This window comes from Syzygium oleosum, unplaced genomic scaffold (genome assembly GCF_021117445.2).
Source record: "Syzygium oleosum isolate NSW1041296 unplaced genomic scaffold, Sole_v2.1 Sole_v2.02, whole genome shotgun sequence".
Lineage (NCBI taxonomy): Eukaryota > Viridiplantae > Streptophyta > Magnoliopsida > Myrtales > Myrtaceae > Syzygium > Syzygium oleosum.
The window spans coordinates 18,361,212-18,377,414 of record NW_026607486.1 but is presented as its reverse complement, the minus strand read 5'-3'; the positions used below and the strand labels follow the sequence as shown (position 1 = coordinate 18,377,414).

At 42.1% G+C, this 16,203-nt stretch overlaps 3 protein-coding genes and 1 pseudogene across 4 annotated transcripts; 1 reads left to right on the top strand and 3 right to left on the bottom strand.

The window, feature by feature from the left end:
• Window positions 1-1,853: 1,853 nt before the first annotated feature.
• On the top strand, window positions 1,854-3,291 carry LOC130135286 (inactive protein RESTRICTED TEV MOVEMENT 2-like; annotated as a pseudogene).
• An 849-nt stretch (window positions 3,292-4,140) lies between these two features.
• On the bottom strand, window positions 4,141-4,797 carry LOC130137329 (blue copper protein-like). Its single transcript, XM_056308116.1, has 2 exons — window positions 4,617-4,797; window positions 4,141-4,346 (listed from the first exon to the last, which is right to left on the bottom strand). The coding sequence occupies exons 1-2, from the start codon at window positions 4,795-4,797 to the stop codon at window positions 4,141-4,143; spliced, it is 387 nt and encodes a 128-aa protein (XP_056164091.1).
• A 2,250-nt stretch (window positions 4,798-7,047) lies between these two features.
• LOC115668148 (endoglucanase 6-like) lies at window positions 7,048-12,430 on the bottom strand. 2 transcript variants are annotated; one of them, XM_056304020.1, is made up of 8 exons: window positions 11,743-12,429; window positions 11,394-11,606; window positions 10,875-11,075; window positions 9,088-9,177; window positions 8,620-8,784; window positions 7,810-8,094; window positions 7,299-7,647; window positions 7,048-7,186 (listed from the first exon to the last, which is right to left on the bottom strand). In XM_056304020.1, exons 1-8 carry the CDS (start codon window positions 11,926-11,928, stop codon window positions 7,128-7,130), a joined length of 1,548 nt encoding a protein of 515 aa, XP_056159995.1. In that variant the 5' UTR covers window positions 11,929-12,429; the 3' UTR covers window positions 7,048-7,127. The 2 variants fall into 2 exon arrangements, with proteins under 2 accessions (XP_056159995.1, XP_056160000.1); XM_056304025.1 differs by having other exon boundaries at window positions 7,147-7,199; window positions 11,743-12,430.
• A 2,761-nt stretch (window positions 12,431-15,191) lies between these two features.
• LOC130137328 (stellacyanin-like) lies at window positions 15,192-15,881 on the bottom strand. Its single transcript, XM_056308115.1, has 2 exons — window positions 15,701-15,881; window positions 15,192-15,397 (listed from the first exon to the last, which is right to left on the bottom strand). Exons 1-2 carry the CDS (start codon window positions 15,879-15,881, stop codon window positions 15,192-15,194), a joined length of 387 nt encoding a protein of 128 aa, XP_056164090.1.
• Between the last annotated feature and the right edge of the window lie 322 nt (window positions 15,882-16,203).

The following is a 16,203-nucleotide window of genomic DNA, read 5'->3' as shown; positions in this document are numbered from 1 at the left end:
ATGGAAGGTCAAAAGATGCAATTTTTCACCAGGATACGACGGTTCAAGTGATATGCTATCATGAAGATCTGCTAGGTCATAAATGATCGGGATGACGTGTCAGAAAAAGCGAAGCGTTTCAGGAAGGATGAGCGAATACAAGTTACAAGGCATTATGGGACAAAATTTTATTTTAAAAGAATTAAACAGAAGAATTAATTCTTTTAAAAGGGGGCATATGTTGACACCTGAAATTAATTAGAGATTTCATTGTGAGGATATATGAATAAAACGACAAGAAATGATATCACCTGTACTGAAATGGCAGCAGGTAGGTACGGACAGTCGTAAGCGGGAAATTTGAAATTCAGATGGAGGGGGATTAAGAATGTTGAGAGAATTTTCATCGAAGATGTCGACAAGGAGAAGAACGAATGTCAAGCCATGAAAGATTCGATAAAGGCCTTTGTTCCAGAAAAAGACAGATGTCCAAGTGCTCAAATGCTTCTCATCGATGAAATCGATGAAAAGGGTAATGGATGTCAAGGCAGAAAAGCTCAATGAAGGTCCTTATTTCTGTTGAACAGGTGTTAGACGGAGAAACGCTATGAAAGATTCGATGAAAGTCTTTGCTCCGGAAAAGACAAATGTCCAAGTGCTAAAGGTGCTTTTCATCGATTTCATCGATGAAAAGGATATTGGACGTCAAGTCAAAAAATCTCAATGAAGGTCCTCATTTCCGGTGGACAGGTGTCAAACGGAGGAAAAGTTCGATGACAGCTATCATCCCAAGAGACAGGTGTCAAATGGAGGAAAAGTTCGATGACGGTTATCATCCCAAGAGACAGGTGTCAAACGGAGGAAAAGTTCGATTACGGTTATCATCGCAAGAGACAGGTGTCAAACGGAGGAAAGGATCGATGACGGTTATCATCCCAAGAGACAGGTGTCAAACGGAGGAAAGGTTCGATGACGGTTATCATCTCGAGAGACAGGTGTCAAGTGGAGAAAAGGTTCGATGACGGTTATCATTTCGAGAAACAGGTGTCGAATGGAGAAAAGGCTCGATGACGGTTATCATCCCAAGGGATAGTTGTCAGACAGAGAACCAATGGGCTCGATGACGGTTATCATTTCAGAGACTAAATGGGCTTAAAATCGATTCTCACTTCGTACAAAAGATAAGATCGATAACGGTTGATAAACAGGTGTCATCACATGAACGATAAAGATGAAATCAACGGTAGAGATTGGATACAACACCAAGAATGGTTACCAAGTCTGCGCTATAAATAGCATCTGATTACCAACAGAAAACCCCCCGGCACAAATGAACAAAACAAATGTTGTCTTTTATCTTTATTTCCAAGTTTCGCACTTTCAGCTTCCATAGTTATAGTCTTTACTCTCCAGTTTCGTACTTTCAGTTTCCTTAGCTATAGTTGCTCAGGTCTTTGTAACTTCGGACGCCACCAGCAATTGGATGGATTCGTCTAGATTTTCTATATAAATCAAGTTCCTTATTCACGCCTGGATTGCTCCTGTCCGGAATTAGATCTAGAACTCAGTCTCCTTTCATTAAGAGCCGAAGAACTACTTTCGGTGAATTATATTTCGTCGTGAGGACATTTACGACGAAACAGACTCCAAAAACATCAACAAAGAGACGGACCACAGCAATCAACAAGGAATAATCTCACGTATCAAACACAAAACGCAAGAAACCTTCATACGCTGCGGGCATTACCGATACCGCCGTCGAAGACTACATATACGGACCAACAGTGCCGGGCAAAATGTCTATCTTGCGATCAAGCAAAAGACGCACTACGAATAACTATATCCGATCAATAGTTAAGGAGGAGGAAGAAAATATAAGACACGTTAATGGCGACGGGACCGAGAACATCCGGGACTGTTGCTGGCGGGATGGCGCAAGCGTTGGGCGTCCCATGTACGAGGATTTGGAGCCCAAGTTCGAGTGGCAGGAAGAACCGACCGCGAATTTCTTGAGCGTTTCTCTTCCAGGTTTGGCGTATCTCTTCCTTTTTCTTCTTGGTATCATCCTTGTTTCTCCATCAACATTTCGTCTCCTCCCTTTTCTTGCTTCGCCTGATCCCAGAATCAAAGTTGCATTATGTTTTGCGGTTCGATTCAGTTTAGTACGTGCGTCATAATTTCTTGATATCAAGACATGTCCTGAGTTTCCATCTAGCGCAATTGGTTCAGCCGACCATGATGTAATCCTCGTCACCAACATGATAACTCGAAATTCGGCCTTTTCACATCGTATGCGAATATGTTGATGCACAGGTTTTGCGAAGGAGCAAATCAGGGTCACATATAATGAGCGACCGCCAACTGTGAAAGTCTGTGGAGAGCGTCCTCTGGGGCCCGACAAATTCAGCCGTTTCGGCAAGGAATTCCGTGTCCCGGAGAATTGCAAGCCGGGCGAGATCAGGGGCAAGTTCGAGCACGGAACTCTCGTCTTAACTCTGCCAAAGAAAACCGTCACGCAAGTCCCTCCTAAAGAAGCACCACCCCAAGTGAGGACTCCGAAACAATCTTTGAGCACTGAAAAAGAGCCAAAATCTCCTAAGGTTGGTCAACAAAATGTTCCCCCAAAGACCACTTCAAGCGATGACATCGGAAAGAAGAAGAGAGAAGACAAGGCGGTCGCCGGCGCGAAGGAAGCCATTGATCAGCCAAAACATCAAAAGGGTCTAGAAGATGCCCCTCCAAAAGCCTCCTCCAGTGACCCAACATCACAGAATGCAAGCCGGGTCAAGCCTAAAGAAGCTGCAACTAATGCGATTTCGGACCGTGCTGCATATAGAGTCGATGAAGGCTCGGGAATTGGAGCAAAGGAGAAGGGCGATAGACCTGCCGATGAATCGCAGACGATCGAGAAACCCAAATATCAACAGACTGCACATGATAAGGGAAACAAAACATCATCACAGAATGAGGACAATGTGCAGAAGAACGGAGAGATAGAGGTTTCGAGGAAGAATAACAACGAGGCCAGATTGGATGATGATGCACAAAAGCTTGGCATTCCAAAACCCATCTCAGGCAAGAAAGTGACTGAAACCGAGGATTTGGTGGGTGCTGTGAAGAGGGCAGTGAAGGGGCTGACCAGAGGTTCGAACGAAGACAGGCAACTGGTTGTGAACATGGGGGTGGCAATTGTGGTGATTGTAGCTCTCGGGGCCTATTTGTCCTACAAATATGGATCTTCCACAAGAGAAAAGAACTAGCTTTTATCAACAACATATCATCCTCGAATAAAAGAAATTTACTTACATGTCATCATCAGCTTCCTCATGAAGTGAAATCTATCGTCCAGTTTGTGGAATAAATCTCATGTTTGATTTTTTGGGTGATTTTTAGTAAATTTGAACGAAGAAGGTGACATTGAACGACCTATATTAAGAATTGGCTGAACGAGTTCGCCATCTCTTTCGTCAAATCTGATTTTACTGTGGATAAGTAGAAGCAAAACTATGAAAATCTCAAAATTTGAAACAATGAAAGTCACTCCAAACGGAACATAAGCACTGGATCGACATAAGGCACTTTGTTCAAATTCCCCTGGCTTCACCTCATTCAAGCATTTCTAACTCGATCAATGTAAAAAGAGCCAAAACTATGTCAGAATATACGATTTAATTGCGAGAGGCACTTCTATAACCCCAAATGGCTTTTCATAGCCAAAACCATGAACAAGGAGGTGAAGGGCATCTTTAACATGGTGAATATCTGGTATTTTCGACTAAAATGTTCCTGGAATGTAAAAAATTAGAAAGAAGGATTTGTCTCAGTTCTCCATGAGCTTCGAAATCCAGATATATAGAAAGGAAGAAGCAGGTAACCAGGGGATTCAAAGAATAAGTAGATCTCTCTTATTGATCCTTAATTAATTAGGCAAAGCACTCAAACCTTTTTATTGAGGCCATTACATGCCTTAGTTATTGAGACAATTTCCAACCTCATTTCCCTTCTTCATACTATGAGAAAACCAGAAAGTAAACACACCAAAATGAAAAGGCCTTGAGAGTAACTGCCAATACTAAACAGACCAAAACACCTCGAGATCTACTGTGTAGCGGGTGCTAAGACCCGTGAAATCCGGCCTCGGTAGACCACATTGACGTCACTTCACGATGAATAGGCAGTGATTGCAACCTTCTGGCTAGCGTAATCGCAGTGATACGAACAAATGAAGTACCAGTCGCCAGCCGCAGTCAGTGTTATCTGGTCGTTGCCACTAGCATAGCTCCCGTAATACTTGTTCGTTGAGCATGTGTTGTACCCATTTGCATCGACTGAGAACACGTTATGCTGGGTGTTGTCATAGATGAAAACTGCCAATTACATTAATCCTCAGAATCAATTCGGTCCAAGTAGTAAGCACAACGGGATATAACAACACTCCTATGAATACTATCGCTATTTTTGAGATGAGAAAAAGGCTTTCCCATCTACCCAAATCTGAATAGAAGTCGAATCTCAACAGATCATACATGATGATCGTTAGGCATTAGTAAGTGATGTTCATGTAGATATGCTGCTTTAGCGCATGCATGCTCAAATGCATTTCCTACTCTTATCACTACTTCGGTAAACTTGATTACCTAAAACATCACCGACATAGAAAGTCTTGCCGGCAACCCAGGAGTCGAAGTCAACATCGTAAGTCCAGCCATCCTGGTCCCCTACATAATACGTAGCGGCATGGCTCGAGGACGGAAGAATCAGCACCAACGTCATCACCACTGTTGCGACATTGACAAAGCACTTTCCGAGACGTGCCATTTCCGAGCTATTGCGCAGAGTGAAGCGTGTTTTCTATGGAGATAAGGAGATCGTTTGTGTGTGTATGTGTGTTCGCATGTGCTTGCATTTGTGTATTGTTAGGCTTGCTCACATATATATACTATATGAGAGGGTGGTTCGTTATGCTTGCTGATTCCATGCATGAAGTGATTACCCATTGGAAAATGCTTTGGTAAACTCACCATGGCGATGAGATAAACAATGCAGAAATTGGCTCCGAGTGAGTCATCCTTTCTGCGGAAGGCGGTTGAGTCCTAAATCCTAAGCTCAAATAGTCAAAATCGAACTCTTTCCAACTATCGGCCGTGTCTATAAGGACTGTGGATTTTGCCGACCCATTAAGGATCATGAGATCTTCCTCACCCAATGATCTTGGAGAGATAATGCAACTTAGTGACAGAAGTCCAAGTTCGTTAAACACAAGGGCATGCATTGGCAAATCTATGTGCGGGGAGCTTATTTAGCCTTGTCTCCGTCAGTTTTTGTCAAGTCGAGCTGAGAATGGGCCGACCTCAAGCATTGTAAGGCGTGAACTCGAACTTTGCCTCGCTGGATCCTATTGGAGAAGTACGGGGGAAACGTGAGAACCGTGTCATTTAAATGCTGTACACTCAAGTTCGAGCCGAGTCTGAAGTTATAGCTTAACTCGAGCTTCAATTATGATCAAATCAAGCCGTTAAGCACGTAGCTGGGTCGACCTCAAGTAGCTCGAGTTGATGTTAAATAGAGGGCCAAGCTTTAGCTCTTGTAAAGGTCGAGTTTGAGTGATACGTTGTCCTATATCTCGACTCTAAATTCATGATTTATTAACGCGTTTAGAAAGTTATTAATCATATGATCAAATGAAATTACTAACAAGAAATTATTGGAAGTTTGATAGAAATTACATTTATCCCTTGAAAATTTCCAATCAAGTATGAAATATCAATTATTTCGGTCAATGAACTTTTACTGTTTGAGATTCAAGTTACCCTTGTTTAGATCGTACGTGCAAGATCCTCACAGTATACAGTTAAGGTACATTGTATTGTGCCTATTCACTACAAAAAAAAACATGATTATTGCGACGGAAATTTGCGACGGATTATTTTCGTTGCTAATTTGCGACAAACTATAAATCGACTCTAAATTCATGATTTATTAACGCGTTTAGAAAGTTATTAATCATATGATCAAATGAAATTACTAACAAGAAATTATTGGAAGTTTGATAGAAATTACATTTATCCCTTGAAAATTTCCAATCAAGTATGAAATATCAATTATTTCGGTCAATGAACTTTTACTGTTTGAGATTCAAGTTACCCTTGTTTAGATCGTACGTGCAAGATCCTCACAGTATACAGTTAAGGTACATTGTACCCATGTGCATATTGTTCTGACATTGTGCCTATTCACTACAAAAAAACATGATTATTGCGACGGAAATTTGCGACGGATTATTTTCGTTGCTAATTTGCGACAAACTATAAATCCGTCGCAAATTTGCGACGAAAATAATCCGTCGCAAATTTGCGACGGAATTTCCGACGGAAAATAATTCCGTCGCAAATTTGCGACGGAAAGTTGCTCGTCGCTAGTTCCGTCTCAAATTTGCGACGACTAATTTTCCGTTGCAAATTTGTGAAGGATTTATTTTCCGTCGCGACGAATATTTTATCCGTCGCAATTTGCGACGGATTTTGCGACGAAAAAGGGTTCGTCGCTAATTTGTGACGAAAAATTAATTTTTTGATATGCACCCCACCCCACCCGTCAATTTCTCTCTCTCTCTCAGTAGTGATTCGTCAGGTTGCCCGCTTTTCTCTCACCTTCTCCTTCTATCATTTCTCTCAATAATCCGTGCGTCCAGAAATTAATCTCGGTGAAGCTTTTCCACCGGTAAGTATCGTAGCTAATTTCGTGACTAAACATGCAACTAATATGATCATGTCCTTCTGATTCATCGTTGGATGCGAATTTTTTTTTTATTGACATTTTTTTCTGTTTTTGTTGTTCCGGCGACCGGCCACCAATTTGCGACGGACGGTCTTTGTCCGTCGCAAATTTGCAACGGATGGTATTTGTCCGTCGCAAATTTGCGATGAATCAGCGATGAATCTCTTTAACTTAGAGTATTGATGTCTCATCCAGTCATCACCATTTTTGCACACTAATGTAAAGCTTTTGCTTATCTCTTTTTTTCTAGGATGGACGAATCAAATGATATGATGGTTCTGTTCCTGTTAGTATCAATGATATAAGTCAGATCTAAGATGTAGACATTCCCACCAGAAAAGAAGAAATGTGTTATTGGATTTATAGACAATTCAATTACCTGGGACTGGATTTGGTCGCGAAACAATCGGTTTTAGGGCAGGAAGCTCAACTGCACGAAGATGCTTATTAGTCAATGATGAACAACCAGGGAGTTAGTCCAAAATGCTGCTTCTAATCAAAACAAAATTTGGATATAACATTCATTATCATGATCTATTCACCTGGAAGAAGCTGGTTATATCCGCCGTGGCCTCCACTTAGCCTTGCAAGCACGCCGAGGAGAGGTGCATTGTTGTATGTGGCTGGCTCGGTTTGCTCGTAGTTGCTCCTCTGGTCTGCAAAATTGTCATAGGCATCAGGTCCGCCGACTATTGCACCAGTCAGGAGATTCGGATTGCCGGCCTTTCTGCTGAACCAGGTTGCATAGCCTCCTCGGCAGCTCACGAATGTGGGGTTGACCTTAAAAGAGACGATCGAAGAAGCCCGGTGGTGGACTTGCCTCGGGTAGTTGGTTCCATACCCCACCATGTAACTTGTTGCTCTTGGGTTGTCCCCAAGAATATAGTCCACCTGCAAGTGTAATGATTTATGCTCCAGCAATTGATTGAATCTTTGCCCTTTCATCTTGTCGATGCACTTGTTAGCTGGTTCCTTATTGTATTTCTTATGAATTCACTAGACTATAAATTGAACCAGGAAAAGACGCGAGAGAGTCAGGAATCATTAACGTGCCTGTGATTTTGCGAACGAGAAGAGCGCAGAAGGAGCGATGGCACCCGAGGAGCAGTGCAAGTTCCTTCTAGAAGACGCGAGGTAATCGGAATAGACAGTCATCAGGAATGAGGCACTGGTGACGAACTGTAAGTTGTTCCCCCGCTGGCGGAACATGAGACCGCCGGGTGTCCTCTGGACATTCCTAGTCCCTCTGCCGAGGCACGAGCACATAAAGTACTCCGCCTTCTGCTGGTACCTCTCGAATACCGGTGCATAGTGAACTGCTCTCCCTTGCATCAGAATCTGCAGTGGAAGCGACACACAAGAACCCAGTCAAGCTTCCTCATCCAAACCGCTACAACAGAGTGATGTTGTTGCCTAGTATAGAGGAACCATCTAATCCGGATGATTACAAAATCACCTATCATAAATCAAAGATCGATTTTACTAACTCACGGAGCTTATCCTTTGTTGAACTAAGAGTCCAAGACTTCATCAAATTCGACCAAGAAACCGCACATGATCTATGGCGAGTTTACGCACGTCAATATGCAGATTGAATGATAAGAAACTAATCCATTGTGTCTGTAACTCCCGTATATCGGGATACATCCCATTAATAAGCAACTGAACTTCACAGAGCCGAGTGGCGACGAGCCACACTGGCATTATGCGACAACTATAATGCCAATGATCAACTAAACGAGACGAGGTGAGCCCGACATGTTAATATGCAATTTCGTCTCTAGCCGAATGAATAAAATGGGTGATCGAGCGAGTGATAAGAGATTTGGTTGATGTGTGCTGTGATTGAAGAAAAGAAGTGACCTTCGACACAAGCGTCTGAACACCGGCATACTTGACATCCCAGCTGAATTCAGTCATGGCCCATCCTGTCCCACCAAGGGAGTCGCCATTCTTGCCCAGGTACTCCAAGTAATATTGATTGTTTGTTGCCCGGAACAGCCACGCAGCTGCCCACAACAGCTCATCCTGCACCACCCCAAGAAAAAAACCAACAAGTCCATCTTAATCCTTTCTTTACGACGCGCACATACGAACTCTCGGCCTTGATTCAATCGCAACACATGATCTCGATAAACAGAGTCGTTGCGAGGTCTAAGTACTGTTAATCTCAAGCGCATTTGTAGCTAGCAAATCTCAAACAGATGCAACATGAACCAACCCTGAAACTTATGACATGACTCAAACTAATCACCATCTTTATACGCATCTACGAGTATCTAGACATGGAAAATGAACAGTTGATACGGACAGTCATGCCGAGACACTCACGTTGTAACCACTGACTGATCGATAGTACTTCTGGGCCAGGGTGATGCTGTCGTCGTATTTCCCTCTGTATTTGTCCGCAAACTCAAATAGCTGGAAAAAAAAAAGAAGAAACAAAAAAAAAAAAAGACACCCAAGCAAAGTCTCGTTGTCATTTTCCTTTTTCGCCCAACAAAAAGAAAGAAAAAGGAAAAAGGAAAATTTACGTAAATTATATACATTTTTTTAGCATAATAGGAATTCTTAAGATACTTGTTCTCTTCTTTTTTGTGTTGTTTTGATTGGGTTCTTTATTTTTACTGCAATTTAATAGAAGATAGAGGACAAAGTAATGCAAAATAAAAAATAAAAAAACTAGTAAAGGAAGAAGGTTGGCCGACGCCGACAGTGTCCTCTCACGTGACGAGATACGGCAGAAGGACGAGGAGTCACGCTCGATCGGTACAGTGGACGGTCCAGATTCGGCGGTACGATTTAGATCTAGGCGCAATACTGTGTGCCTTACCAAGAAGATCCAAATCCTAACGCCGAGCTTCATTGCCGCCATTTATCATCATTCTTTAATTATTTCTTTTTACGCCCAAATCCAAATTATTTTTTTTAAATTCGATTATGAATTTGTCATCCAAGTTGAAGTTTAGAATAAATGACTTCCTTTTAAAATTCGATTTTAAGTAAAGTCTCCGCCTTTTTTTTTTTTGAAGATTATTTGCATAGACCCTTATTAGACCCTATATACACATGCCAAGATAGTATCAATAATTGCGAATTTGATTTTTAAACCGACCGGTACGAAATGTTTTGGATGGGATAAGGAAACATCATGCTATAAAGGAAAAAAGGATACTCATGTTGCATTAATTGAGGTAGAATACCATAAGGAGATTTAAATTTTCACCAGCAGCTTTTTAAATTTAATAATTAGTTCCTTTTAAATCAGCTTTTTTTTTAGTAAGATTTTCTTGGCCAAGGACAATGTGATGTAGAGGAGTTAGCTAGGTCACTAGGGGTGCGCATGAATACCATTCTGTGCCCGGGAACTATTTCTGAACAGAAATGATTTTTTTTTATTATATGCCCGGAAACAATTTCTGAGTATTTTAAGGCGTTTGATAAACTGTCTAAAATTTCTATTCCTAGAGTAGAAAAGAACAGAAATGCATTTGGTAACTACACAAAATTTCTGTTCCCAAATAATATTTTAATAATATTTTGAATTGTTTAATTTTTTTTTCTTTTTACCCATTTTCTTCTTTGGCCGGCGACCAGCGGTCGGCAACCGGCCACAGCCCAGGGCCGGCGAGGGCGTCATGGCCCTCACCGGCCGCCGGCTGAGGCGAGGGTCGCCTTCGCCGGCGAGGGTCGCCCTCACCGGCGAGGGCGACCCTCGCCGGCCCTGGGCTGTGGCCGGTCGCCGACCCAGCCCAAGGAAGAACAACACAAAAATAAGAAAAGAAAAAAAAGAAAAAAAAGAAAAAAAACTGATTTTCGAAATTGTGCCGAGAAACAAGAAGCAACTTTTTTTTACTTCTTGTTTCTCTTCCAAAACTGTTTCTCGGCACAAATTTTTGCAAAAATGTGCTCAGGAACAAAAAGTTTACTAAACGCATTTCTGTTCCCAAACTATTTCTGGGAACAAAAGAATAGAAATTTTCACTATTTGGCACGTTACCAAACGGGCCCTAGGTGGTCCATCTCTATGAATGCAAGCAAACAGGTGTCTGCTCGCACCGACCAAGCTCCACATCCAATTCAAAAATGCCTTTCTGTAAATCGAACTAGTGCGAAACCTGTTGGGCATGGCGGAGGAGCTCGGCGGAGTAGGCGGGGTCGTGGCGGCGGAAGACGAGGGAGGCGGCGGCCATGGCGGCGGCAGTCTCCCCGGCGAGGTCCGACCCGGGGTTGCTCGGGTCGATCCGGTACGCCCTCCTGTCGGTGGTCATGTCCTCGGGCCTCTGCCAGCAGTAGTGGTCGCTGTTTCCATCCCCCACCTAAGCGACAATTCCAATATCGCATTCCCCAAACCGCATCAAAAGAAACCGTTATCAACATTTAATTCATAAACTAATGTTCAAACCAAATTGCTCTCTGTTTTACCTACAGAAAGAGCACAAGATAAATCCATTGAAAGCGACAGAGAGAAAGAGAAAGAGAAAGCAGAAAGATACCCCCATAATCAATATCAATGTATGTAATTATCAAACTAGATGGAGGCCCCTACTTGTTCATGCATCGATTTTGTGATTAGTTTGTGACTGAAGATTCATTTGAGAAAAGAAAGAAGAAGTTTCTGAATGAGTTTTGCTAACCTCTCCATAGAGGACATAGGGATGAGGATGGGCCTTGATGAAGTAGTCGGTGCCCCATTTGACGGCCTCCATGGCGTGGCCAAGCTCGCCGCTCTTGGCCATCTGCTTCCCATACTCCAGTATGCTCCACGACATCATCGTCACTGTGAACGCCATTGGCAGCCCAAACTTCACGTTGTCCCCTGCATCATAATACCCTCCCACCAGATCCACCTGTAGATCCCCCCAAAGAGAATAAACGTCCAAAAAGAAACAATCAAGTTCCGTTTAGCAGATTGTGTCGAATTCTTTTTTCTTTTGCCATTTGGTGATAAGGGTAGCCAAAAAAGGAGGAGAAAGTGCGACTTACTCCGCTGGCTTTGCCATCGTTAAGGCCAGAGTTGGCCCTCCAGGAGACCCTCTGGTTCCTGGGGAGATGGCCAGACCTCTGAGCTTCAAAGAAGAGGATGCTCTTGCTCAGAGCTTGCCCATAGTCATGACCACCAAGAACCATGGTGGGTATGCACAGAACCAGCACCAGAAGCAGAGGAGCCATCGAAATGGTGCCCCTCGCGAGCCTCTCCGTAATGTGACCGAAACTTCCCAGGAATGCCAAGTATTAGGAAACAGAGAGCGTTTGGACAGTCTTTGAGTTTGTAATGGGGAATCAGAAATGTGGGATGAAATAGTGCTAATGGGGATTATTCTTTGCTTCGAACGTTTCAACACAAACAAGAGCCCCAGCAAAAAAAGAAAAAAAGTGAAGTGATTGAAGTGAAGGAATGGCAATGTCGGTCTGATTTATCGGATAAATGTTCTGATAGACCCCCTCCCTCAGGAAGCAGAGAGACTACTTCTCGGTACTCACACGGAGTGAAAAAGAAAAAGAGTGAGAGGAACAGAGAGAGAGAGAGAGAGAGAGAGTTTGGGAGTGAGGGAGCGAAGAGCATGAAGTGACCCTTTATGCAGATGAGGAAAGGAAGGTCCTTTAATGCCCAGAAATTGCTAAATGGGGTCAATAAAAGCAATCTCTCTCTCTCTCCCTCTTTCCTTCCTTTTAATTTATTTCTCTCAACGAATTTATTGCTCTTTTAGGTGACTGCATCGGGAAACGGTTGAAAAACAGAACAGAATCATGTCGATGTCCCAGGTTTTTAGGATGCGTTTCGCAACTATTTTATTCTCAAAAATAATTTCTGTCCAGAAATCTTTATTCTATTCCAAAAAATAACTAGTTTATGGCTTTCTTTTTCCTTAAAAATTTGATTTTTATGCTGTGACCCCACTTCGAAAATGTCGATGTCGACTCTCCATCCCTCTTTCCGGGAAGCTCGCTTGGGGCTTTGGGATCTGAGGAAATTGGCCACTTTTTGAAATTTCGAATGCGATGCATGAGAGTGAGAGCCCAAGTCCTTGCTTTTACCCTTATTTACTGCAGAATGGAATGGGGTTGGGCCTCTTCTTTTCTTGTTTTTTTTTTCTTTTTAATTTTCAAATCAGAATCTGTTCACATGTCAGTTTTTTTGCCAAATCACTTCTTTCATTTCATCACCGCAATAAATGAAATAAGATATGAAGACAGATCTATAGGGGTGATTAGAATATAGAAATGCTTACGTGACTATCATTAATTTACTGTGAGAATAACAATATATTTTGGGACATAAAAAAATAAATAATAAATAATTATAAAATTATTGTGGGGTTCACTCCTTTAAGAATTTATGCATCGCAACATACTGATATTCCGACGGTAGCTCGAACAATGCTATGCTAGCAAAGTCCAAATATAATATGATATTATTTTGCACTAAATCTAGTGAGAGTCGAAGCTGTATCTTACTTCATGTCCACAAGTATTTCCATTCCGTAACCACTAAGGCTGCGTTTGGTCGTCTGGATTTCTAAATAGGATAGGACTGGATAGGATATGATAAGAAATCCTGGGATTTCTTCATATCCTGTCCACTGTTTGGTGGACTACGGATTTAAAGTCAAATAAGATAATTTTTTTTTGGCTATTCACGGGTTCGGAGGAGTCAGTGAAGGAAAAAAAGCCGAGAAATTTTTTGGGTGAAAGCGCACAAGGTGTGGGGATGAAGATGACAGCGAGTGGAGTGTAGGGTTTCTGGAAAAATAGGCATTAGAAATCCTATCCGGGTCTATCCCACCCTCCCACTGGATTTTTTTATCCGAGCTATATCCGGTCTATATCCGACCTTATCATATCCTGGACCACCACCAAACACAGGATAGGATAAAATATATCATATCATGGCTTTTATCCGGTCGACCAAACGCAGCCTAATCGTTTTCTTAATAGATTCTCTTCCTCCTTCCAAATGGCAATAATTTCTTTTTTCAATTTATATTTGAATTTAAACGATTGAGTTGCATTGATCAATTCTTTCTGAGCACGATATTCGACCCAACCTGGCCCAACACAATGATGCGGGCCCATATTACAAGTGAGCTCGGCCCGCTTAGTAAATTAGCTGAAGGTTCCGCTCAATAAATTGGCCTAATACTAGGTGTGGAAATATATTATGGGGATGCAAATAAGAGGCTTGAAAAGACTTCTTGCACGTTTTTCTTCATGCTACAGCACTGATGAATAATACATTGCTACAGTAATAAGATATGACATCAAGAAGTTTGAATTTCATCTTCTTGGATATCATTTTGTAGTTGAACCAGATATGTCTTCTTTCTCCCAAATGCTGAAATTCAAATAAAAGCAAATTTCTTATCCTCAACTCTTCAAATGGGTAGAATGGTTTTCAAAGTTGCAGAAATTTCCTGATGAGAATCTTTCTCTCAAACGTATTCAACGATTTTGTTCGATGAAAGCATGATTTGGTAGTTAAATATTTTAACATGTATATTTTCAGAAAAGTTGGACACCCTAAAGAGGTTTTATCAGACGGACCGGTGTGACAAAAGGAAAAATACTTATTCATGCTTTGTTCGCGAGGGAGGAAAAGTTCAGGAGGAAAACTTCCCTGCCCCGTTCTTCTCACAACCCGGTACCCGAAGAAATCGTTAGTCTTGCTCTTCGCTCCGGTCGCCCACAGTATCGAGCGCAGATGTAGTGACGATGGTGATTATAAGCGACTAAACAGGATCTTCACAAATTAAATGCGTGCATACTACTCTAAGTTAATATGCGGGCCCATATTACAAGCGGGCAAATTATCAAAAGGTTTAGGACTAAATTGACACAATTTAAAGGTTCGTGACTAAATTGGCAAATCGTCAAAATGTTTAGGACTAAATTGGGCAAACTGAAAAGTTTAGGATTGAATTGACACATGTGCAATAGGTTTAAGACCTTTTCGATAATTTCCCCCAAAAATTTGTGACAATTTACGATTTAAATTGGAGAGGCAATTCTGCAACCGTGAATGGCTTTTGCATAGCCAAATTCATGAACAAGGTGGTGAAGGGGCATCTTTAACAAGGTGATTATTACATATGGGCTTCATGAGCTCCAAAAATCCAGAGATAAAAAGGAAAAAAGTTGTAAATGAATGGATTCAAGGATAAGTAGACCTCTTTTGCTGATCCTTAATTAACAAGGCAAAGCACTCGAAGCATTCTATTGAAGGCCATCACATGCCTTCGTTATTGAGACAAATTCCAACTTCATTTCCCTACTTCGTACTATGAGAAAACAAGAAAGTAAAACACACCAAAATGAAAAGGCATTGAGAGTGACTGCCAGGACTAAACAGGCCAAAACACCTTGAGATCTACTCTGCAGCATGTGCTAAGACCGACGAAATCCTTGCCCTGGTCAGCCGCCGCATCGGCATCGCTTCACGATGAATAGACGGGGACCGCCATCTTCTGGTTGGCGAAGTCGCAGTGATACGAGCAGATGAAGTACCATGTGCCGGCGCTCGTCAGTGTTATCTCGTCATGGCCACTGGTAAAGGTCCCGTAGTATGTACTCGTCGAGCATGTGTTGTACCCATTTGCATCAACAGAGACCACGTCATGAGCGGTGTTGTCATAGATGAATACTGTCCATTTACATGAACGCTTAGAACCGGTTCAGTCGAAGCCATAAACACAAAAAAAGAAATGACGACATGCTCCCATTCATCCTATTGCCGTTATTCAATTTAGAAACTGACTGTTCGATTTATCCAAATCACAATCGAAGTACAATCTGGACAAACTAAACATGATAAATGACATGCACGTAGTCATTCGGCATCGGTAAGTGATGTCCATGCAGATTGTATGTGTAGACATGCCGCTTCAGCCAATTCGTGAGAACATGCATTTCCTACTCTTATAATGACAACGGCAAAATCGATTACCTAAAACATCATTGACATAGAAAGTCTTGTCGGCGACCCACGTATCGAGATCAATATCATAAGACCAGCCGAAATCGTCCCCTACATTATATGAAGCGGCATAGCTCAAGGATGGAAGAACCAACACCAACATCATCACCACCGCCGCGACATTGAGAAAGCACTTTCCTGGACGTGCCATTTCCGAGCTATTGTGGGCAGTGAAGTGTGTTTTCTATGGAGATAAGAAGGTGTTTCTTGTGCGTCTGTGTCTGTGTGTGATTGCATTTATGTACTGTCAGGCTTGCTCATACTTATACTACACGAGAGGGCAGTTCATTACGCTTGGTGATTTCATGCATTAAGTGATTACCCATTGGAAAATGCTTTGGTATACTCGCCATGGCGATGAGATAAACAATGCAGAAATTGGCTCAAAGTGGGTCATCCTTTTCTGTAGATGGCGGTCGAGTCATAAATCCTAAAGCTCATACAGTCAAAAATCAAACTCTTTCAGCTACCGG

What these genes read in the sequence shown, in the direction of transcription:
- LOC130137329 (XM_056308116.1), bottom strand. Translation starts at nt 4,797, where the DNA reads ATGGCACGTCTCGGAAAGTGCTTTGTCAATGTCGCAACAGTGGTGATG. An exon ending in CTATGTCGGTGATGTTTTAG is followed by an intron (nt 4,347 to 4,616) that starts GTAATCAAGTTT and finishes TGTAATTGGCAG; the next exon opens with TTTTCATCTATGACAACACC.
- LOC115668148 (XM_056304020.1), bottom strand. Translation starts at nt 11,928, where the DNA reads ATGGCTCCTCTGCTTCTGGTGCTGGTTCTGTGCATACCCACCATGGTT. An exon ending in CCTATGTCCTCTATGGAGAG is followed by an intron (nt 11,076 to 11,393) that starts GTTAGCAAAACT and finishes ATTGTCGCTTAG; the next exon opens with GTGGGGGATGGAAACAGCGA. An exon ending in GATCAGTCAGTGGTTACAAC is followed by an intron (nt 8,785 to 9,087) that starts GTGAGTGTCTCG and finishes GGGGTGGTGCAG; the next exon opens with GATGAGCTGTTGTGGGCAGC.
- LOC130137328 (XM_056308115.1), bottom strand. Translation starts at nt 15,881, where the DNA reads ATGGCACGTCCAGGAAAGTGCTTTCTCAATGTCGCGGCGGTGGTGATG. An exon ending in CTATGTCAATGATGTTTTAG is followed by an intron (nt 15,398 to 15,700) that starts GTAATCGATTTT and finishes GTAAATGGACAG; the next exon opens with TATTCATCTATGACAACACC.